General features: G+C 35.7%; 1 protein-coding gene across 2 annotated transcripts in view; it reads left to right on the forward strand.

The window, feature by feature from the left end:
• LOC140445264 (acyl-CoA synthetase short-chain family member 3, mitochondrial) overlaps positions 1 to 23,907 on the forward strand; it is a 127,103-nt gene that overhangs the window by 93,682 nt on the left and 9,514 nt on the right. For both annotated transcript variants that reach the window (XM_072537185.1, XM_072537184.1), the window contains exons 5-9: positions 4,668 to 4,764; positions 8,183 to 8,394; positions 13,793 to 14,021; positions 20,013 to 20,323; positions 21,656 to 21,801. In XM_072537185.1, coding sequence (XP_072393286.1) covers positions 4,668 to 4,764; positions 8,183 to 8,394; positions 13,793 to 14,021; positions 20,013 to 20,323; positions 21,656 to 21,801 — 995 coding nt within the window. The remainder of the gene's footprint in view (positions 1 to 4,667; positions 4,765 to 8,182; positions 8,395 to 13,792; positions 14,022 to 20,012; positions 20,324 to 21,655; positions 21,802 to 23,907) is intronic.

Below are 23,907 nucleotides of genomic sequence, written 5' to 3' on the forward strand. Positions count from 1 at the left end.
AGTTCCCAAACACAAGCATTACTGGAAGAGAAAAGAAAAGTGCAAAGTAATAGAAGCAAAAAACATCATGAACTTAGAGAGATAAGTAAAAAAAATAAAATCTATTAGGATAGACAACCGAAAGTATAAGTCAAAAAATCCAACAAATGATTGAAAATAACAAGAGTCTCAAAGTTCTAGGGAGAAAATTGAAAAGTGGTAAAAAAATAATAATGAAATTAAAAGATAAAGATGTAAATATCATCACCAACAGAGATAAATTACTAAGGGTAGTAGAAGATTTCAGTAGTACAGAAGTTAAAAAAACTATGATGAGCAACTAATAGAAAAGATAGAAAACTCAGGAAAAAGATTCAACAAAGGATCTGAATTGATGCATAATATGTGAACAGAAGAAATAAGGAACTCAATGAAGAAAATGGAAAGAAATAAAGAACTGTAAGGAGATAATATCGTTATAGAAGCCGTAAAGATTGGAAGAAACAGAATTTAAGAGAATATAAAGAAATTGTTCAACTTTTGTCTTCACCAAAGTGAAACACCTACAAGATGGCACAGTGCACTTACTAATTTATTACACAAAAAAGGCGATCCAATAGACCTCGAGAATAACCGACCCATAAGCCTGTTACACCACCTCTACAAGTTATTCACAAGAATAATAATAAATAGACTGGAAACAAAATCAGATTTTTACCATTTTACCAACCTAAGGAATAGGCAGGTTTTAAAAAACTTCCCCAACGACCCCCTCCATTGTATAAAATGGATTATAGAAAAATCCATCGAATACAACCAAATGTTCGTCCCAGCTTCCGTACACTTTCGCAAAGCATTCGATACGATAGAAATTAACAGCGTAATGACAGCGTTGGAGGAAAGTCGCATAGATTATCGGTACTTCAATCTGATTACGAATATATACAATAATGCAACCCTGACCGTAAGACTACACAAAGATACAAAATGTATAAAAGTCTAGAGAGGAACTAGGCAAGGTGACACGTTATCTCCCAAACTCTTTACGTCAGTTCTGAAACGTGCTTTTAAAAAATTGGAGTTGGAAGCCAAAGTAATCAATGTCGACAGCGAAACGCTCTCCCACCTACGATTTGCGGACGACATCGTTCTGATAACAGATAATTTAAAAAGATTGGAACTATGCTTACTAAACTAGATGCCGCCTGTAAAGCAGTTGGTTTGAACATAAATTTTCCAAAATCCAAATGTCGACTACAACGAAATGGGATTAGGTCATAAATATAAATAATTAGGTTATGAAATCCAAATTGCTAGGGACAGCCAAACTGCTAAACTGCAAAGAAAAATCATTCTAGCATGGGCCGCATATGGGGCTCTATCAGACATCTTCAAGAGCAACATGCCAAATTATTTGACAAAGAAGACGTTTGATCAATGTATGCTCCCAGCAGCGAAACACTTTTTTAACCCAGGCTACAGCAACCAAACTCAGAGTAGCCCAAAGACGAATAGAATGCTCGCTGCTTAGACTGACTCTCAGTGACAGAGTTAGAAACGAAGAAATAAGAAGGACGCATCACAGATGTCATAGAGCGTATAGCATGGCCAAAGTGGAACTGAGCGGGTCATGTGGCCAGAATGAATGAAGGGCGGTGGACCCAAAAAATTACAGTGTACAGACCACGAGCTGACAGAATAATCAGTGGTAGACCACCTTGCGATGCACAGACGACATCTAAAGAATCGCTGGGAATTGGTTTCAGGAAGCTCAAGATCATCAAAAAGAAATTAGGGGAGGCCTATGTTCAACTTTAGACGCAGAAGGCTAGATAATATTTGTTTATATATATATTTATATATTTATATATATATATATATATATATATATATATATACGAAGCTTTTTTCACTTGAAGATCCTTTTTTGTGTGGGGGATCATCCCACTCTGGGTTTGGTTTAACAGTTTCTGGTGTGAGTTTGGTGTTTCCACTACTTTTTCCATTCTTCTCTCTCTTTGTCCTTTGCATATTTCTAATTTTTATACTCCTTAAGTCTTCTTCCACTTGTTGTCTCCATCTTAGCTTAGGTCTGCCTCTGGTTCTTTTACCTGTTATAACTCCTAACGGATTGATCCTCTCATTATATGTCCATACCATCTAATTCTTTGTGCTTTTATTGCTCTAACTATGTTCTCTTGACTCATCCATTCTTGTATTTCGTGATTCATCTGAATCATCATGTCTTGCATCCTCTTTGTTTTCCCTCTTTGGTCCCAGTATTTTTCTGATAATATTCCTCTTAAAAACTTTCAGTTGCTCTTCTTCTCTTGCTGTCAATGTAAATGTTTCTGCAGCATATACTACTATTGGTCTTATGGTCGTTTTGTATATTGTCATTTTTGTGTTTCCTTTATTTGGGCCCTTTATTTGTTGCTACTATGGATATATCGTTCTTATATCCTTTTATTTGTACTGCCTTCTTGTTTATAGTTCCTACGTTTGACAATTTTTTAATTTTCTTGTCTAGTGATAGAATAAATAGTACCATTGTGAGCGCATCTCCTAGTCTTACTCCATTATTTATTTTTATTATTTCTGTTCTTTCTCTTTCAGTGTCTATTGTTGCTTAGGAATCACGCATTCTCATTTCTATCATTCTTATATTTTTATTTGGTATATTACTCTCTTGTAAGTATTTTATCATTTTTCTTCTGTTTAGTTTGTCAAACGCCTGTTTAAAATCTAGGAAAAGTATATGTGTTTCTACGTCGTACTCGAATGTTTTCTCTATCACTTGTTTTAGCGTATGTATAGCTTCTATTGTGGATCTTCCTTTTCTAAAACTGTACTGGTAAACTTCTATGCTTTGTTCGGTATATATTGTTAGTCTGTCTCTAATTATACCAGTGATTACTTTATATGTTACATTCAGTAAATTATTTGTTCTGTAGTTTTTGCGTATTGCTCTGTAGTTTTTGGTCTCCTTTGGGAGATTGGGATTGTCACTATAATTTCCTTCTTCCACTCTTCAGACTTATTATTTCTTCGCTCCATATATTCTGTATTAGTTCATAAATCTTTGTGTATTGTGCCTCCCATCCGTATTTTATTATAAGTTCTGCACATATTCCGTCTTCTCCCGTTGTTTTCCCGTTTTTATGTTTTTCTTTTTTTAATTTTTTTGTTTTTTTATTTGCTTGTGCTTAACCATTTCAATCTTGTTTTATTCTTTTCTTCCACTGCTTATTTGCACTCATCGTCAAACCAATTATTTCTTCTTTAATTTTGCATTTTGGTAATCACTTTCTCTGCTGCATTGTTTATTCCTTGTTTGATTTTTTCCACTGTTCCTCCATTTATTGTTCTTTGAACTGCATCTCGGTATTTACTTCTTGTACAAATATTCTTCTTACTTCCTTCTCTTTGAATTTATCTACGTTCCATTGTCTCTGTACTTTTCGCCTTTCATTCTTCGTCGTTTTTATTTTACGCTTTGTAATCACTAGCATATGGGACGAATCGGTATTGGCCCTTTTGTGAGATCTAATGTAATTTATCGATTGTTTGTGTCTCTTTTTAATCAGTACATGATTTATTTGATTTCCTTCCAGACTTCCTGGTCTCATCCATGTTATTTTGAGTATGTCTTTTTGTTTATATCTCGTGCCACTTAAGTCGCTTTTGCCGCTGCTAAATTACATAGTCTTTCTCCATTACTGTTTATTGTGTCATGTATTGAGTTTACCTGCAACCTCTCGGAAACGATATTTGTTTGATAGCTTAATACTACTTATTATTAATAGTAGATACCAATATTCTACTAAATAAATCACAGAACTTTAATATGAATCAGTTAACTAATAACCTATCTGTCTGTAGTTAACTAATGGAAGACAAGACCGAGTTTTAAAAGTTTCATGGCAATTACTAAAGTTTTAAGTGATTTTTAATAATTTTTTCCCTTTTGTGTTAAAACAATGCAAGAACCTGTGAAGATCATCTGTTATGCAGAACAGCACCTTCTGCATAACATAGTATTTTCAGCTCTGTATTCCTCATTTTATATCCTTTCCCTTTGGGCACTTCAATTATTACCTTATCTATAATGATAATGAATAGTAATGGGCTTAGTAAATCACCTTATCTGATCCCACTGTATACTTTAATGGATTCTGTAAATTCCCCATTTACTCGCGCTTTAATTGTGATTTCTCTGTAAATGTCTTACAAACATGTAACAAAAAAAATTAAAGTAAACAATACAGTTCTTTAGATTAGCAGTCGATTTATGGACTTTCAGAAAGCTTTTTATCAGGTTAATCATAATAAATCAACTAGAATCTTACCGCAATGGTATAACTAAAAAATTGAGACTAATAAATTAATATATAAATTGGGCTGGAAAATTAACCTAAGCCAGCGTTAGCAGATAATGTAATGTAGTATGCCAAGGCTGTCAATACTTTTTAGAGAAAGACACAAATCTTAAAAGAAACAGAAGTGATAGAAACTAAGGGAAAGTCGTGATTTTCGCGATTTGTGGCGCTTAGATAAAAGATACTAATATTAAGAATAACATTTAAATAATTTTAAACGACTTTTTAGAAACTAGTACTTTATAGTACACGTTTATCTCTTTGTTTCTTGTGTAATATTAATTGTAATAAATGTATTGGTATTTTTAGGTTTCGCCGCAAACGAATTATGTATAAGGATCCAACACGCAGAACCAAAAGTTATAATAGCCGCCAGTTGTGGAATAGAACCTAGTCGCGTAGTTAAGTGAGTATTTAAATAGTGTTATACTCCAGCGGTCAGAGACAAAAATGCCATTGAACCTCTAAAAATCATACGAACAAGATTTAATTTTACTGATAATGTCGATTTTAATCCCCACGAGCAAAAAAAAAAAATTTAAGACCCCAAAAAAGATGCAAAAATGTTTGCCACTCCTAACATCGGTTTACTTTACTCTAAAACTCCGCTTCGTAGGGCGGGACGGAAAATATCGATTTACTAAGAATTTGTACGCCGTAAAAAAATATTTCAAACAAGAAATGTAACTGAGAAAATTTTAAAAACAAATATTTATTAGCACTTTTTCTGTAGAATAAACCGTCCTCTAAGAAACAACGTTTAAATCGACCGGCGATGTTGAATGTCAGTTACTGTCAGAAATTCTATAGCGACCGGTCAATGGAAGGGATAAATTTTATTGATCTCAAGAAAATCATAAAAAATTGAAAAAATTAGGCAATATTTATTTATTTAACTCCTGTACAGTAACGACTGACTTCATTTGTCCATTTTAATTTTTGTCGATACGACACTCTGATCAAAAGATATAAAATTTTTACAAATTTTATTACACATTGATTTAGCGAGCGTAACTGACATTGGCAACAAATATAAGACATTTAAAATATGACTTAAAACGCTGAATTTTAAACTTTCACATTTCAAATTATCTAAAACATTTAAAATTCCTTCTTTTCGATTGCATAAGTACATTTTTCAACTATACAACTTCAGTTACAAACTTCACCTACTGCCGATTTCGTGAAAGCATTTTTCGTGACATGAAAGTGTTTGTAATGTAAAAGTTTAAATTCAGCGTTTTTAGGCATATTTCAAATGCCTCAGATTTATTACCAAAACTCAAAATCCAAATTTTATGTTACATATTTTGAAGATTGGACTCAAACTATGAAAATCTCATAGCGACCGGTCAATGGAAGTGATACATTTTATTGATCTTATGAGAATCATAAAAAATTAAAAGGCATTGTAACTTTTGTCGATAGGACACTCTGATCCAAAGATATCGAAGTTTTACTGTGGAGTTAATACAAATTTTATTTAACATTGATTTCGCGCGAGTAATTTACTAACTTGTTAAATTGATTTTTTACGTTTTCCACCTACTTGGAATAAGGGGGAAGCCAGAGAGTAGGACTGGTAAACTTTCTTGCATCTTTTTTGAGACCCCAAAATTGATATTCTCAGCAAAATTCAGCTTATTCCTCTCGTTTTTAGAGATTAAAGCTCTGACAAGTGAACTAATAACGCACTCTGATCAAAAGATATCGAATTTTTACTGTCTAGTTGATAAAAATTTTATGTAAAAAATTAATTTCACGCGCGTAACAGATTTAAAATCGCCGGTCGCTTTAAGCGGTGTTTCTGTGAGAAAGATTCATTCTACACAAAAAGTGCTAATTAACATTTTTGTTCGAAGTTTTCTTAGCTACATTTCTTGTTTATTTTTTTCTACGGACTACAGATTCTTGGTAAATTGACAAAATTGACATTCTCGGCAAAATTCAGCTTGTTCGTATGATTTTTAGAGGTCAAATCACTGACGACTGGACTATAATTTCATTAATTATTAGATTACTTGTATTATTTAACAGACGTTCTTCTTCTTCAAGTGCTCTGTCCGTTGCGAACGTTTGTATTCACGATTTCTTTCTCCTTTCCGATTCTTTGAATTACCTCTATGTTGGTGACATGTTCGGTCCAGGATATACGAAGAATGCGTCGGTGCACCCACATTTCGAATGCTTCTAGTTTTCTCGTGAGCGTCTCCGTCAGCGTCCAGGCTTCCACACCATACAGTAAGATCGGAAAAATGTAGCATTTAACTAGACGTAGTTTTAAGGGAAGAGACAAATCCCTGCTTATGAGGAGCTTTTTCATATTGCTAAATGCTGCTCTAGCTCGTTCTATTCTCGCCTTAATTTCTGTGGCCTGTTCCCATTTTGCATTTACGTTGGTGCCAAGGTACACATAAGATTCTACATGGTCAATTAGTATGTTACTTATCCGTAACTGTCGAGCAGGCTGTTGCTTCCTGCTTATCAGCATCCACTTTGTCTTCTTGAAGTTGAGGCTTAGACCGTATTCCTCACTAACTGAATAAACTCTTTCCATTACCTGCTGTAATTCGTCTATGGTACTGGCAAGGATCACCGTGTCGTCGGCATATCTTATATTGTTCGTTAACTCGCCGTTTATTTTTTTTTTTATTATTTTTTATTTTTATTTTTTTTTTATTTTAAACAGACGTTAGTAAGAGTAAATATTGGAACGAAATTTTTCAACATCTAAGACTTCAAATGGATTGCTACAGGGCTACTTCACATCTCTAACACTTTTTAAAATATTTTTAGAACAGGCCCTTAAATCTTGGAAAAACAAATGCGGAGGAATTGGGTCTTAGCAAGAGATAACCATTTATACACATTAAACTTTGCAGGCAATTAAGTGGTCATGTCACAAAATAAAGAAGACAGTTTTATGTTCAAAAAATTGAAAATAGAGTACTCGAAGAACAAATAAAAGAACGGAACAACAGAAGAAGAAATAAAAGGTCCACTGGGCCAAACAAGAAGGTATATAAAGCAATATAGAAGGTATCATAAAAAGTATCAAAGATGGCAAGGCTGCAGGACCAGATGACTTACTTATGACTTAGTAGACGAGAGATTATTAGCCTTAGAGAGAAAAGATCGCGCCATAATAAACATCATAACATATAAAGACTACCAAAGACTAGATTAGACATCAACTTTAACAATAAAGAGCAAAATACATCATTAATGAGAGGATGAGAGTTGGACAACTATCAGTCAACCATCAGCTATTGCTTCTTCTTCTTCTTCTTCTACTTTTATCTAAGAATATTGTTTGTTTTCCCCAACATTGCTCTTTATTCTATTTGAATATTATCATTAAATCTCTGTCTAGATCAAAGTTTCAGAATTTTGGGCGATCAATACACATACTTAAGATTTCTTGGATAGACATGATAAAGTTATCAATAAAAAGGTTACGCAAAGAATAAGGAGAGGTTGCAAAACAAGCATATCTATGAAACAATGAAGAAAGTATACTGTAAGGCAAGTTGCAAGGAAAAAGAGCTCCAGGAAGCAAAAGAATGTCTTGGTTGCACAATTTTTAAAAATAGTTCAACATAGCTACAGTACTTTTCATGATAGCAGTCAATAAATTCAAAATGGCCTTGTTAGTATCCAACACCCGTAGCGGATGGGCATACAAGAAGAAGAATCTAATTAGAACACTGATTTGTTTGAATTTGACAAACATAGTAAAATCAGAGAAATTATTGTAATATTGGTACATTATAAATTTAATATTTAGTTATGTATTACCTCACCGATACAGTTTTTTCTTCCAGTTACATAACTGAACTGAACGAAGCCATTGCCTTGTCCAGCCACAAACCGTCGAAATGTATAATTTATCAAAGGAAAGGAGTGGAGATCGGAGATCTTAATCCAGACAGAGATATGGATTGGGAAGAAGCAATCAAAAATTGTGAAAGTGCCCCTTGTATACCTGTAGATTCCAATGATCCGTTATATATACTGTATACATCAGGAACAACAGGTGAGTCAGTTGTTGTTTATTTACACTATCATTTTTATTATTAAATTAACCTCCTCCTCCTCAGTCCTAATCCCTTTTGGGATGTGGTGACACCATCAGGCCTTTACAGTTTTTGCACGATTTCTCTCCATCCTTCTCTGTCCTGGGCTAGTTGTTCGGCTTCATGTAATTCTTGGTTAATCAGTATTTTTGTTTGATCTACCCAACGGCTTGGAGATCTTCCCCTAGGTCTCTTTCCTTCAACTCTACCCTCGACTATCAGTTTTTCCATGGTACCTGTTCATCTAGCAATGTGTCCAAAAAACTGCAAATATCTCTGTTGTATTTGTTTAAGCAATCGATCCTTTACTTTAAATTGTTCTAATATCGATACGTTAGTGCGATGATTAATCCAGGATATTCTCAACATGAGGCGGTATACCCACATTTCAAAAGCGTCCAGTTTATTTTTATCCGCTTTCTTTAAGGTCCACGTTTCGGATGCATATGTCGCTATGGGAAAAATGAGCACCCTTGTCAGCCTTAGTTTTGTGTGTATTGTTATGCTAGAATTTTTTCAAATTTCTACCAGTTTCATTATAGCTGTTCTAGTAATAGTCAACCTTCTACGTATCTCTCTGTCACACCCTCCGTCATTTGTTATTGGGGACCCCAGGTATATGAAACCCAATTTCTTTAATGTGTTGAAGATTATTCCGAGCTCTGTCTACTATCATGATCTTTGTCTTTCTCCTATTTAACTGTAGTCCATATGTTTTGCTTTTTTCCTCCAGACATCTCATTGTCTATGTCTTCCATTTCTTCTTGATTTGCTGTGATTATTAAAGTGTCATCTGCATATCTCAAGTTATTGATTTTTTGACCTCCTACTGATATTCCGCCATTCCATCCGTCTAGTACCTTTCGCATATGTTCGCTGTAGATATTAAACAGAGTTGGCGAGATTATGCATCTATGCCTGATACCTGCCTCTGTTCTGAAATTATCAAAATGGGTGTTGTTTATTTTTACTGTGCACTTATTATTTTCATATTATAGACTTCTGATTAGTTGAATTAAGTGGTGGGGTGTTCCCATTTCCGCTAGTATGAACCATAGCTGCTGCCATTTGACTTTATCGAAGGCCTTTGTGTAATCCACAAAGCACATAAGCATAGGAGTATTGAATTCACGAGTTTTTTCGATTAGCTGTCTAACATTAAGGATTTTTAATATATGGTATACAGCCAAATACAGGAACGTAGATTCCTTGTGGATATTAAGGATGTGTTCTCTTGTGCCTTTTCCTGGGACAAATCCCGCTTGTTCTTCTGATATCTGAGGCAATAAAAAAGCTTTTAGTCTTTCATGTGTTACATGAAGTAGAACCTTACTTGCATGGGATATTAGGATTACCGTTCTGTAGTTGCTGCAATCTAGCGGAGTTCCTTTTTTGAATATAGTGATGAAAGTGGATGTTGTCCAATTGTTGGGCCACTCTCCGGTTTCCCAAATCATTTTGCAGATCATATGCATAACATTTACTCCGACATCTCCAGTCTCTTTTAAAACTTCTGCGGTGATCTGGTCTGCATTTTTCAACTTTTTGACTGCCTTTTCTATCTCTGACTTTAGAATGTTTGGTTCTCTCTCTGCAGTGAACTCATCGTGATTTACATTCTGGGGATCATCTGTATATAGACTTTGAGAATATTTTCTCCATACCTATAAATTAACCTACAAGAATAATAATACACAATTTTTTTCACAAGGATAATGAATTTCCTGAAGTCTGCTGTATACCATAAATCGCCGAAATTTTATAAAAAAAATCCTTTATAAAAAGGTATATTGATTTAAAAGAACCCTTTCGGGCTACATCACAGAACATTTTCAGAATGACTATTCCATCATTAGTGCTGCTGCTAGGTATACACGTGTGAAGCCACTTAATATATGGGTAAAAACCCTTTACATGTTATCAAATTGGTTTTGTATTACACTGTCGCTGATTTACTAGTCAACAATATTTTGTGACATGAGGGTTTTTTGATATTTTCAACATGTCAGTATTCTAAAATCAAAATTAAAAACAAAATGTGTTTATCACCCACCAATCTTAAGTAACCAACAATTATATCTTGAAAATAGGTAGATAACTGAAATATCAATATTGGCCTGCTCTGCCACTGTGTATATTGTCTTCGGAGGACAAATATCTCAGTTTAAGACAAGTTAAATCTGTTAATTTCTATTATATTATGTAAGATGTACACAGTTCATCCTATTTTACACATTAGGAGGTATTTATCGGTCAATGAAGTTTGTACATTTCATATTATCGTAGAGTGAAATGTAGTTAAGTGTTTGTGCTTTACATGTTTTGTTTATGTATATAAGCATACTGATTGATTTCGAATAACAGTTTTTCTTAAATGTGTGAGGAACTAACTTTAAAATCGCAAAAACTTACTCTCGCCCCATTCTAACAGCTTAGTTTAAAGCTAGAAAATGTAGAATGCGCTTTGCAGTACCAATGATATAAAGAGAACCGACAGCCCATGTTATAGATTGTTACTTTTTTGTCACGAAAATTCAGAGCATGGGACCGAAGTCCGAGAATACTGTAAAGTATCCCTATTTACCACCAGCTATTCTGTCCCGTCGAACATAGCAAAAATCTGTCTATCCCAAAACCACCAAAAACTTTTAGTGTTGACGAAGAAAAAGAACCTTGAAAGATTCAAGGTTCCATCTGGTGATATACAATTAGAAGAGGAATAGACAATGATCCACTATTTCAAAAACCAGGATGTTCCTCAGAACCCCAACTAATTTCACAGGCTGAATTTAATGATTTAAGAGAGAGCTTTTAAAATAGTTGTGTACAATTTTCTTCACAATATCAAAGCTGACCATTACAAATATCTTGTCAATAAATTACTTACTGCCGACAGAGAAATAGGATATAACATGTATCTAAAAATTAACCTCCTGAATGCTCATCTGAATTTCTTTCCAGAAAATGTTGGTGTTTGATTGATGAACATAGAGAACGGTTCCACCAAAATGATGTAGACATGGAAAAGCGTTACCAAGGTAAAGGAAGTCCTAGTCTGCTGGACATTAACCTTTATGCTGCAGCGAATAAGTATCGCCGTAAAACAGCTGCCACAATATTTTGAGACAAGTGCACCGTAAAGAACATACTTAAATTGATATATATATTCACCTATAATTCGTCGTAGAAATAAAGTGTGGGTGATAATATTGTACATAATGAAAATCATGTTCTAACCATGTCACAAAAAAAAGTTGATTTTTGTTGACCAGTGTTATTTTAGTGGATGTTAAAGTTTTAAACATGTTTACTTCATGGCAACGTAAGACTCTCAAACTGGGACTGCTGGCTCTAAGACGTAGTCTCTGCAAGGACTTTAAGTAGCAACTGATCTCAGTAACTGCAGTAAGTTTTACTCTGGCTTAGGCTTGGCAGTTAATTTGGCAAAAGATATACAAAACAAGATTTGTTAAACTATAGCCATATAAAAGCCATTTTCAGATTGCCTAAACTAGTCACAGAAAGTGCTCGTCATTTACGTCAAGTGACAGATAGTATATCTAGCAATATGCGGCCTTTAAAGAGCCTTGTTAATTCTACAGAAGATAAGTACACGCTTCTAAATTACGTAGTAATAAGTAAATTAGACTCTGAACGCAACTGGGAATCTTCATATGGAAAATAATAGTTTCATTAAGAAGCCAGGAAGCTTCCCGCAATAATTGAAAATATTGTGTTAACGTTAAACTAATTTCTTTAATTTTTTGAATTTCATTCTCATGTTTGGTGGTAAAAGAGATCTGTAACATAATTCAAAGTCTGACTTTGAACTGTCTGACTATAAAAGGCGTGCAATCTGTTGTTCGAAAAGAGTTTTCTAGAGCTATCTATGTGCATTGTGCCAGAAATTCCAAATTGTATCAGAACCGTAGAAGCCACTTATATTTTTTTAACTATCCTCGGCACGGCTCAACTCATGTATTGATTTTCTTGCTTCCTGTTATCATTAAACCATTGGATGTTATTACAAAATGTAGTGATAACAAAACAAAGAGAAATAATGTACCAGCCACCATGCCAGAAGAATATTACTGAAGATCTATTTTTATCCCCTTTTTTGATCATATTTTGGAAATTCCTAAAATATTTCAAACTTAAACCAAGATCAAAAAATGTCCATGAAGCTCTTGATATATATAACAGGAACATATTTCCTCTTGGTTATATTCTAATTTTAATAATGGCCAATTTACCTGTAACAACCTGTACATGTAAACGGTCATTTTTATCGCTGAAACTACTAAAAACTTATTTAAGAAATTGTACTAGCGGAGAAAGACTAAATGGTTTAGCATTGATGTTTATCCATCAGGATTCTCAAATAGATGAACAAAAGGTAATAAACAATTGGACTCTAAAGCCACGCCGTTTGGATATTTTATTATAAATTTAATTTGTTTACACTTTAATATTTAAAATACAGTTTGGATTTAAATTAATATTTTTAGAAAAATACATTGATCTAAGTCACATTATGTTCAAATCTTTAATCTACCGGTCTAGGCTTTTATTAACTTTCTCATCATGCTGTAGTGAAAGAAGAAAACATAACCATCAAATTTCGGGTAGTTTTTGATGGCTTTTGTGCCTCTACTAGTGGCATATCACTTTGAATCTTTGAATCGTTCGTTGGTATTCATTTAAATATAATCATTTTCTATTCCATTAATTTTCCATCCTTTTTCGTTTTCGACAGGATTCCTTTATAGTCTCGGCGGATATTATTAAGATATATACCCTCTTTTAATTAAAGGAAACCAACTAAATTTACAGCAAGTCGAGATTTAATGACTCAGAAGACTTGTATCCCTATCATCTTAACACCATTACCTATATTATACTTAGTATTTAAGATTTCTACGTTAATGATCTCTTTACAGGCTCAAAATATTCAGTTAATAGTATTTTTATCTTCTATTTCTTGGCTCCCGAATGTTTTTTTTTTGTATTCCGAGTATAAGTTTTTACTTAACTTAACCTTCACAGTTTTTGATACACTTAGTTTTTTGCATTGTAATCAAATTGTGCTGAACCATAAATTGTTTTACTTATCTACTCCCTTAGATTAGCATGCTATCCAATGTAGTTACAATATTCCTCTTCCATTCTTCTTTTTGGCGCTCTTTATTTTATTTTAACATAGTGGATCACTGAGGATTGATCGAAATATCGATGATTTCTATTTTATTTCAGAAGAGATTGGAGTGTGTATACCATATGTGCAAAAGTTTCATATGTGTATGCAATTATTGCAACGTAAAAGCAGAAACCACTTAAACTTTATTTTTCTATTTTCAGGGGAACCAAAAGGTATTATCAGACCGATTGGAGGCCACCTCTGCACTCTTGTATATAACTTAAAGACTTTATACGGCCTAAGTCCAGACGATGTATGGTGGGCCACCAGTGATTTTGGATGGGTTGTTGGACATTCTTTTATGTGTTATGGGCCTCTATGTTACGGAATGACAACTGTAGTTTATGAAGGAAAACCCACAACTACTCCGGATCCCAGTTCATACTATAGGTGAGTTGTCTTCTTGTACATACACTGACAAAAAAAAATGACAATATTTCACACTTTTTTTAAATAAGGTAGACTAGACTATCTTTCTGATCTACATAACAAAGTTCTTGTAGCCTCATCTACATTCATTCATTCATCCATTCTAACATCTAGAAGAAGGGGAACTAATCATCATCATCCAGCCACGTTTTCACATCCATTGTTGGATATAGGCCTCCTCCAAACGTCTCCAGTTCTCTCTATCTCTAGCTGCTGCAATCCAGTTTGTTTCTATTCTCCTTAGGTCGTCGGTCCATCGGGTGGGTGGTCTGCCTCGACTTCGCTTGTCGGCTCTTGGTCTCCACTCCAATAATCTCTTCGTCCATCTTCCGTCTTCCATTCTAGCAACATGTCCAGCCCACCTCCACTTTTGTTTATTGATTCGCAGTATAATATCGTCAACGCCAGTTCGTCGGCGTATCTCCTCATTTCTCACGCGATCTTTCAAGGTCAGACCCAGCATTGATCTCTCCATTCGCCTTTGTGTTACCCTCAGTTTTTCGGCAGTAGCTTTCGTTAAAGTTAGGGTCTCTGCTCCGTAGGTCAAGACTGGTAGGATGCATTGGTTAAATGCCTTCCTTTTCAGGTGAATTGGAGTATTTGTTTTAAAAATGTCTCTCATCCTTCCATATGCCGCCCATCCCAACGTGATTCGTCTATTTAGCTCGCAGGTTTGGTTGTCTCTGGTTACTCTGATTTCATGACCCAAGTATGTGTATTTATCGATTAATTCTACCTTGTTGTTATTGATCTGTATCTCTTCGCTGGGAACCATATTGGTCATCATTTTGGTTTTCTCGAAATTTATCTCCAGGCCAGTTTCTTGTAGTATGTAATTCAGTTCTTGGAGCATGTCTTTGATCTCTCCCAGATTATCTGACAGAAGCACGATATCGTCCGCAAAACGTAGATGGTTTAATCTTTCTCCATCGATGGATATTCCTTTCTGTTGCCATGTTAGTCTTTTAAATGCATACTCAAGAACGGTAATGAACAGCTTTGGTGACATGGTATCACCTTGCCTGACTCCCCTTTTTATCTTTATCTTATTAGTTGCTGAATGTAGACTTATGGTTGTTGTGGCATTTTCATATATATTTTTAACTATATTACAATATCTGTGGTCGACCCTACAATCTTGTAGTGCTCTTAAGATGGACGGTAATTCCACTGTATCAAACGCCTTTTTAAAGTCTACAAATATCAATGCCAAGGGACGGTTATATTCGTTAGTTTTTTCTATCAGGGTTTTTAGGCACTGCAGGTGATCGTTTGTGCCGTAATTAGGGCGGAAACCGGCTTGTTCCCGAGGTTGGTAAAAATCCAGCTTTGTCTCTAATCTGTTCGTTATTATTCGGGTGTATAATTTATAAAGATGGTTAAGGAGACTGATTGGTCTGTATCTTTCCAGGTCTGCTATATCTCCCTTCTTGTGTAAGAGTACAGTTATTGAATTATTCCACTTTGTTGGGATATTTTGATTCCATAGACATAGATTAAAGAGCTTTTGAATTTTGGTTATCAGTACTGAGCCTCCTATCTTTATCGCTTCCGTGACGACACCGTCCTCCCCCGGAGCTTTGTTATTCTTCATCTTTTTTAGAGCCTTGTAAATTTCGTCCAAGGAGATTTCTGGGATATCTTCGGAACCCTGATTTTGAACCTTTCTCTGCTGATATTCAACTATATCTAGAGTCGATTGGTTGCTATATAATGTCTCATAGAATGATTCCACAATTTGTAACAAATGTTCTCTGTTTGATGTGATGTTGCCATTTCTATCCTTGAGTTTGACTATTTGTTTATTTCCATTTGTGAGTTTGCGTCTCATTATTTTCATACTCTTATTTTCCTCAATAGTTTTGATGATTTTCGTCGCTTCTCAGTATTCTTCTTTGCTCCATTTTTTTCTGTGTGTCCAGACTAATTTTTTCTTCCTTCACGCTTTTTGGGCAGCATTTCTTTTGAGCTTCTGTTATTGCTTCTACTATTATGTCATTTAGGATGTTAATATCATTTGTTGATGATTTTTCTTGAAGGAATTTACCGATATGATCTTCAAAATTTTGTTCGTTGTTTGGATGTGTCCATATGTTTATTTGCTTCTTTTTTATCATATTGTGTCGTTCATAGTTGGTATTTAACACAATGGTGGCTCTCACCATACGATGGTCGCTTGATTTCGCAAATTTATTTAGCACTGTCACATCTGTAAATATGTATCTTTTATCACTGATAACGTAATCAATCTCGTTTGTCGTCTTCCCATCTGGGCTTTTCCACGTCCATCTGCGGTGAGGTTTCTTGTAGTAGTAACTGTTCATTAGGAATAGGTTTTTCTCTAGTAAGAAGTTTAAAAGAGTGTCGCCACGGTCGTTCCGTCCCTGACTTCCAAAATTTCCAAGAGCAGTTTCTGCTGGATCCAGTTTTGTTCCTATTTTGGCGTTAAAGTCTCCACATATAACTGTGAAATGTGTACGGTCGTTTGTGATGGCTGTGTTTAAATCATCATAAAAGACTTCGATCTCCTCGTCTGTATATTCTGTTGTTGGAGCATAGGCTTGGATAACTTTTAGATAATACCTAGTATTTATTTTGAACGTGGCATATGTAACTCTAGTGGATACTGATTGGACAGTTTTTAGATTTCCTGCTAGCTGTTTGTTTATAAAGAATCCGACGCCTCCTACTGACTTATGTTGTTCTCCATGATAGTAAAACAAGTGACCGGATTTTAGGGTCTCAAGGCCTTCACCTCGCCTTCTCACTTCACTAACTCCGACGATGTCCCATTTGATCTTTTCTAATTCTTTTTCCATTTCTTTAAAGCTTTCATCAGAAAGTAGAGTTCTAGTATTCATGGTTGCAATTTTGAAAACTGTTTGTTTTTTAAAGCATACTCTTGTCAAATTTGTATCCCCCCCAGAATCCTTGGGACAGACTGATAAATCAGTGTGAGAGTGTCTACTCACCTGGGGTAGTTTCCGTTTTGTTTTAAAATCTGACATTTGTAAGGGTTTTTGGCTAAGTTCAATGCCACGCGAGCCACTGCGTGTTGGCAAGGTTTCAGTTTCAGCCGCCCACTCTGGGAACAGACGCTGTTTGCAGCCGCCCACTCTGGGTCAGACGCTGCTGCTGTCGCAGTATCACAACCGCTTAACTCATAATGTGAGTGACGCCTGTGAGTATCTGGAATTAAGCCTACAGGATTTTTACTTCCCATAGCCTTAATCCAGTAATGACATTACTGCTGCCTAATGTCATATCCTCAGTTGATCCGCGGGTACTTATTTGGCAGTACCTTATTCGTACCTGTCCTGCATATCTGCAGGAACTTTCCCTATCAGCCATATGGGACGTGCCGTGTCGAGGTTGAGGACATCCCCCGTCCAGTCTGTCTTCCGTGGAGTACAGAAGAGCCCCTACTCAGTTCAGAGCTCCTCCTCCGCGAAAGCTAAGACCGACACAGGGGAACTAATCTGACTGGAAAATAGTATGTTCTTGCCGAAACGTCAAAAGAATATTTTTTTAAACAATTGGTTTTGGGTCGTTTGATTGAATTTTAACCCTGATTTCTTTTACTTTTTGGTGTCCAATCGTTATCATTTAGGGCACAGTTTATTGTTTTGGTGTTGGCCTTTCACAGGACGTCCATTTTGCATAAAAACGGACATTGGTTGCACTGGAGCAGGTGGCCCATGTTCTGTCGTTGGCCTCACGTACATAAGGTGTGATTTTCGTCGGTCGGTCCCCATCTTGCTCTGTTGGTATTCACAGCGGTCACGCCCGATCTCATTTGGCACATGTCTTCCAGTTACAGTTCAAACCAGTCGGTGTGTTTGGTTTCGGGGGATACCAGTCTGGGGATTCCACGGGAACACCACTGAGAATATCTTTCCCAGATTTCAGTCACAGGTCATCGTGTGAGTGCTCTTTCTCACCGAACATCACATGTCTGTCGTCAAATGACTCCCTGAAACACTCGGTGTACTCAATGGGGTAAATTTTTCGCAGGTCCGGTCGGCCGATTTCCACACACTGACATAATTTCTTTAGTGGCCTTGCTTTTAGGTACCCTGTTGCGATTCCGCATGCTTCGTTTAGGACCACGTTCACTTCTTTAAGGTGTGCCGATCTATTCCAGGGCTCGTAGAACAGCTGAGAGTCTAGGCTGTAATTAGGAGGACGTTCGGCTGGACGCCCCATTTAGAGTAGTAGAGTTTGCGAAGTACGCTGTTACGGGATGCTACCTTCAGAGCGGTCTTTTGGCAGTGTGCTTTATATGTAAGTGTTCTGTCCAACTTTGCTCAGAGGTATATTGGATGCTCCGCATGTTCCAGTTGGTATCTGTTCCATCTGATCTACAGCTTTCTTTTTGCCTCTCTCGATCTTAGGTGGAAAGAGCAGACTTGGATTTTGGTAGGGTTAGGGTTTAGTGAGTTCCTATCATAGCGAATTGTAAGGTCTCGAAGTGCTTCCTCCAGCCTGGCTTAGACCCCTTCGAAGATTCTATCCTGTACGGCCAAAGCAAGATCGTCAGCATACAGGGAGTTTGATGATACAGGTCAACGATGGTTGACCATTAGTGTAAACGTTAAACAGCATGGGTGATTGTACCTCACACTGCGTTAGGCCATTCTTCTGCTTTTCTTCAGCTTCAGCTTTTCTTCTTCTCAAAAGTGACATATAATCTTCTGTTTTAAAGCAATGATTTTTCAATGAGTAGTCTGACAGTGTCATATGCTGCGGTTAGGTCTACGAACGTCACATCTGTAATTAATTTGTCTTGTTAGGCCTGTTCTATATGTTTAGTGAGATATAGGACTTGACTAATACAGTTCTTTTCCGATCTAAACCTAGCCTGTCCGGAAATCAGACGAGGCTCGAGAGTGACTTCACCCTGCCTAGTATAATTCTTTCATAAAGTTTGTTCAGATGGCATAATAAAGAGATTGGCAACATCGGCAGGTTTGCCGGTTTCAGCAGGGCAATAACTTTTGTTTTCCTCCAGATTTTGGGTATTTGGAGTAAAGAGACGCATCGGTTATAAATAGTTGTAGTAGCCACCTTTCCGTGCCTGTGTCAAACTTCTTGATCTGCTGCGTACATAGATCATCCTCGCCCGCTGCCTTGCCATTCTTAATGCATCCGATACCAACGTTTAGTTCATTCAATGTAAAAAGGCAAGCGAGCACACTTTGGGGGTTAGTTGTCAACACGGCATCATTTTTTGGTCTTTTCGAACGAGATGTCTGGCGGGATTTTTCATTGACTAGTATTTGATGGGCGATTTGGTCTGGTGTAACTTGACTAGGGGTTGTCACAGCTTTTTTATTACAATTTAATCTCTTCGCAAGGTTCCACGCGATCTTACTGCTATGTGACATATCCATCTCCAACGTCTCTATCCACTATCGTTAATTTCTCTCACTCATGGTCTTCATAAGTTCTTCACCGCATTCTATGGTTTCCTCACTAAAGGGGTAAGTTTCGAACAGCCCCTGATATTTACTTGGTAGGTTGCGTCCTTCGCCTTTAAGGCCCGGAACGTATCTTTGTCTACAACCTCTAGAAACTAGCCTTCCGGGGGTTTTCGAACTCTTTCGATAAAAGCATCATAATTTGCTGGTGTAGCTTCAAGGTTTCCCAGTAAGCGGTCTATCTCGGCAGCGTATCTGTCCTATTTGGCTTTTTTAAAATTGAACCTACGTCGAAACGAGATTTCTGTCGTTTTGACTATTGGGTGCACGTTCAGACCAACTGGATGGTGCTGTGTTTTTAGGATTTAATCCTGATATCTGTATTTCTATGGTTTTAGATTTGTACGTAAAAAAAGTAGATTATTATTTAGATTAAATGTATATAATTTCTGTATAAAGTTTGAGAGTAATCAGTTTGATAAAAAATTTCATTATTTAAGTTATCACTTACACACGAACATATTTTTTTCAGGATAATAAATGACTACAAAGTAAACGGAATCTTCACGGTACCTACAGCAATGCGACTTTTAAAACAGACCGATCCCGAGGGAAAATATGGCATGGAGTACGATCTTTCGAGTTTAAGACAACTATGGTTGGCTGGGGAACATTTGGATTATAATACGAAACTGTGGACAGAAAGAATGTTTGGAGCTCCTGTTATAAATCACTGGTGGCAAACAGAGACTGGTTCTGGAATAACAGGAATGTGTGCTGGATTAAAGAACCCTTGCCCTGCTACTGATCTCACTGTTGGACTTCCGTTTCCAGGTTTTAATGGTAATTATACTTTTGGTTTTGTTAGTTAATGTTTAATATTATAAAAAAAATTGTTTAGCAATTATAAATTAGACAATATAATACGTTTGAAAATAAGTTTGGCGTGACACGAGCCGTAGGAGATGCAATATTGAGAGGGAATCTAAAATCTAAGGACCTATAAATAAAAAATTATATATTTGGAAACTAAATAAATAAAAAGAGAAATTCAAAAATATTTTCTGTGATATAAATAAAATAAAACTAAATTATACAAATGTACGATACATAAAGATGAAACTTATAAAAAAAATAACCTGGATGGGAAAAAAGGATGCCCAGAAGTTGGACGCTACTCTGGGTAACGCAAAAGTTGTACTCTTACAATGAAACATCGCTCGTACCGGGACAAACCCAGCACGACTTGACCGGCTCAATACCAGATCCAGAATTCGACTTCACTCTCTCACGATCTAATAACGAATTTCTTCTTCATTTTTTCTCGCGAAGATGCGAGATATCTTAAGCTTTGACCCTCTCTCTCCTGGTTGAACAGAATTCACTTCTTAGAAGTATTTCCCAGAGGCATAAGCAAACACTTATGATATAAATAATTGAATTTCGTTTATTCTAATCTAAGAATTTGGGACGCAATTCTAAGTGTTTGTCTTTCGAAAATTTGTAAGACGCAAATTAAAACTTTATACAAGGTGGAAAAATGCTAAAACTTAAGATTAACCTCACTAAAACTACTTTAACGATGAATTATTTGCACATGTGAGTTCATTTTCAAAATACGTAAATCTCACAATTGGTTTTATTTTACCTTTGTCGCCTGTCTTCGGATTTTACAATTCCCAAACCATTGTCAGATCGTAGATTTAAATTACGTAACCACTAAAAATGAGATTTTAGAGATGTTATGGATTATAGAGTATAAAGCAATAATAAGTTTATATTGAGTAAATTTAGATGGTATAAGTGTATTGCAAGATTACTTATAAAACGGTACAAGAAATAGTCCAAAGTAAGTATACAAATAAACCAATAAACTGAATAAATAATATTAAATAATAAAAAAATGTCATTGAACAATTTCTTGCAGGCTACATGTGAATAAATAAACTATGTACTTATTTTAATTTATATTACATATCGTAAATAAATGGAAAGTTAAAAAAATTAATGTAGGAACAATCTACAAATGTCAACACTTAAAAATAAAACAAAAAAGATTATTTTGCTGAATTTTGTTAACTAAATACTACAAGTGATGCGTTAATTCTTTCTTTGAGTTTATTTTTAACGATTTCTATATTACAAATCGTAATCAAGTCCTTATTTTCTTTGTAGTAAAAGTATTAAGAAAAGACGGCACAGACGCCGATACCAATGAACTGGGACGAGTCGCTATTAAGCTACCATTACCTCCTGGAACCTTGTCAACACTCTACAGAGCCGAGGAAAGATTTGTAAAAACATACTTCAGTAAATTCTCAGTAAGTATTTTCGTAATGAATTTGATCAATTGTGTATGTTTTTATATCCTATTATGATAATGGTGGTCAATAAATCAGTTTTGTTATCTACTAGAAAGAGGAAAATATTAGAAGGTGTTGTGTGTTACACCCTGGGTTAATAACAAATTCAGATTTTTCTGTGTATATTGATGATTGTGTGCTGTTTTTTTTTTTTGTTGACTATAGATGATGTGTCTCTGGCCTGAGAAATTAATTCCAAACTAATTCTGGATCTAAACTATTAATTCATTGTTCCATTGGGGTCTGTGCTCATTATCTAGGGCATCTGGAATCTGTCACAATCTCTGTTTTTAGTGTAATGCTCCACATACACTATAACAGAATGTTATAAAGTCCTCTATCTTATTCGAACATCATGGTTTCGTAAACTACGTGAGTGGTTTAATCAGTATTCTTCGTCCCTCTTCAGAGCTGCGGTAAATAAAATGATTATAGATTATGATAGAAAATATGTAAATAACCAACGTTCAGTAATGGACATGGTACGTAAAGAAAAAGACTTGCCAAGTTGCCATCTATACGTAAATTTTTGTGCAACAGCTCTAGAAGAGTTTAACATTAAGTAGTTGATTTTTGCTTCTTCAAAAATGCAGAAGCAGTGAATTTTGGGCGATAGAGATTTACTTATAATCTTCAATTTAACATTGTGGAAAACACTGGAATATGGCATAGATACTCATCACATATTTACAGACTACAAAGCAGCCTACGACCCTGTACATAGAAGAGAAATGTTCAAAGCATTGAAAGAGCTAGGAATACCTAATCAGTTAGAAAATTTAACAAAACCAACTCTTGAAAAAGTTGAATGTAGAGTACGAATGAAGGGGGAACTGTCTGTCTGTATACTGTTCAATCTGACTCTGGAAAAAGTAATACGTATGTCACAAATCACAACTACCGGTTCAATATATAATAAATCAGGGCAAATCCTTGCCTATGCTGATGATATCAATATTGTTGGGAGAACGGAGAATGCTGTACGAGAAGCGTATATTGGACTAAAAAATCAGCTACAAAAATGGGTTTAATATTAAAGACCAACAAAATGAATTATATGAAAATAAGCACGCAATCAAAAATCTTCAAAAAAATCAAAAAACTTCAACATCTAATTAATAGGATTACCACAACGTGTGATGAATATGGCCTTAAGCTAAACACCGCAAAGACAAAGGTGATGGTCGTCAGTAAAACGCCAATACAACCGAAAGTGGTAACAGCTTATGGTGAACAACTGGAGAGAACTAACAGTATAACTTACCTTGGTTGTAATCAAAATGAGAACTGAGACATGAGCAAAGAAATTAGAATACGGATAGAGAAGGCCAGAGCTGCATTATTTAAGATGAAGAAACTGTTATGTGGAAACAATATTACTTTAAGTCTGAAAATTAGATTAGTGAGATGTTATGTGTTCTCTACTCTTTTGTATGGTGTCGAAGGTTGGACTTTGACGAATACAGTTCTCAAGAAACTGGAAGCCTTTGAAATCTGGGTGTATCGGATAATCCTACGAATAAGTTGGGTGGATAGAGTTCGTAATCAAGTTGTTTTGCATCGGATGGGAAAAGTTACGGAAGTCGTCAAAACAGTTAAAAATCGCAAACTTGAATATTTTGGCCATGTTATGCGCCACCAAGAGAGATATAATATACTCCATTTAATAATACAAGGCAAGGTAGACGGAAGAAGAGGGCCAGGTCGAAGAAGAACGTCATGGCTTAGAAACCTGAGAGATTGGTTTAACAGAGCCTCTGCATCTCTTTTCCGAGCTGCCGTCAACAAAATTACTATAGCCAATTTGATAGCCAACGCTCGATAATCGAGCTCGGCACATGAAAAAGAAGAATCAAAAATCCTACGACCACTTGTTATAGAAAAGGACCACGATGTTATAGAATTTATATACCTGGGAGCGCTCCTTAACACTGGAAATAATACTACCGCAGAGATAAACCGTAGAATTTGCACGGCCAACAGATGCTACATTGGGCTCAATCTCCTTCTTAAATCCTCAATTATATTGAGAAATACAAAAGTAAAACTCTACAAAACAATAAT

This window comes from Diabrotica undecimpunctata, chromosome 7 (genome assembly GCF_040954645.1).
Source record: "Diabrotica undecimpunctata isolate CICGRU chromosome 7, icDiaUnde3, whole genome shotgun sequence".
Lineage (NCBI taxonomy): Eukaryota > Metazoa > Arthropoda > Insecta > Coleoptera > Chrysomelidae > Diabrotica > Diabrotica undecimpunctata.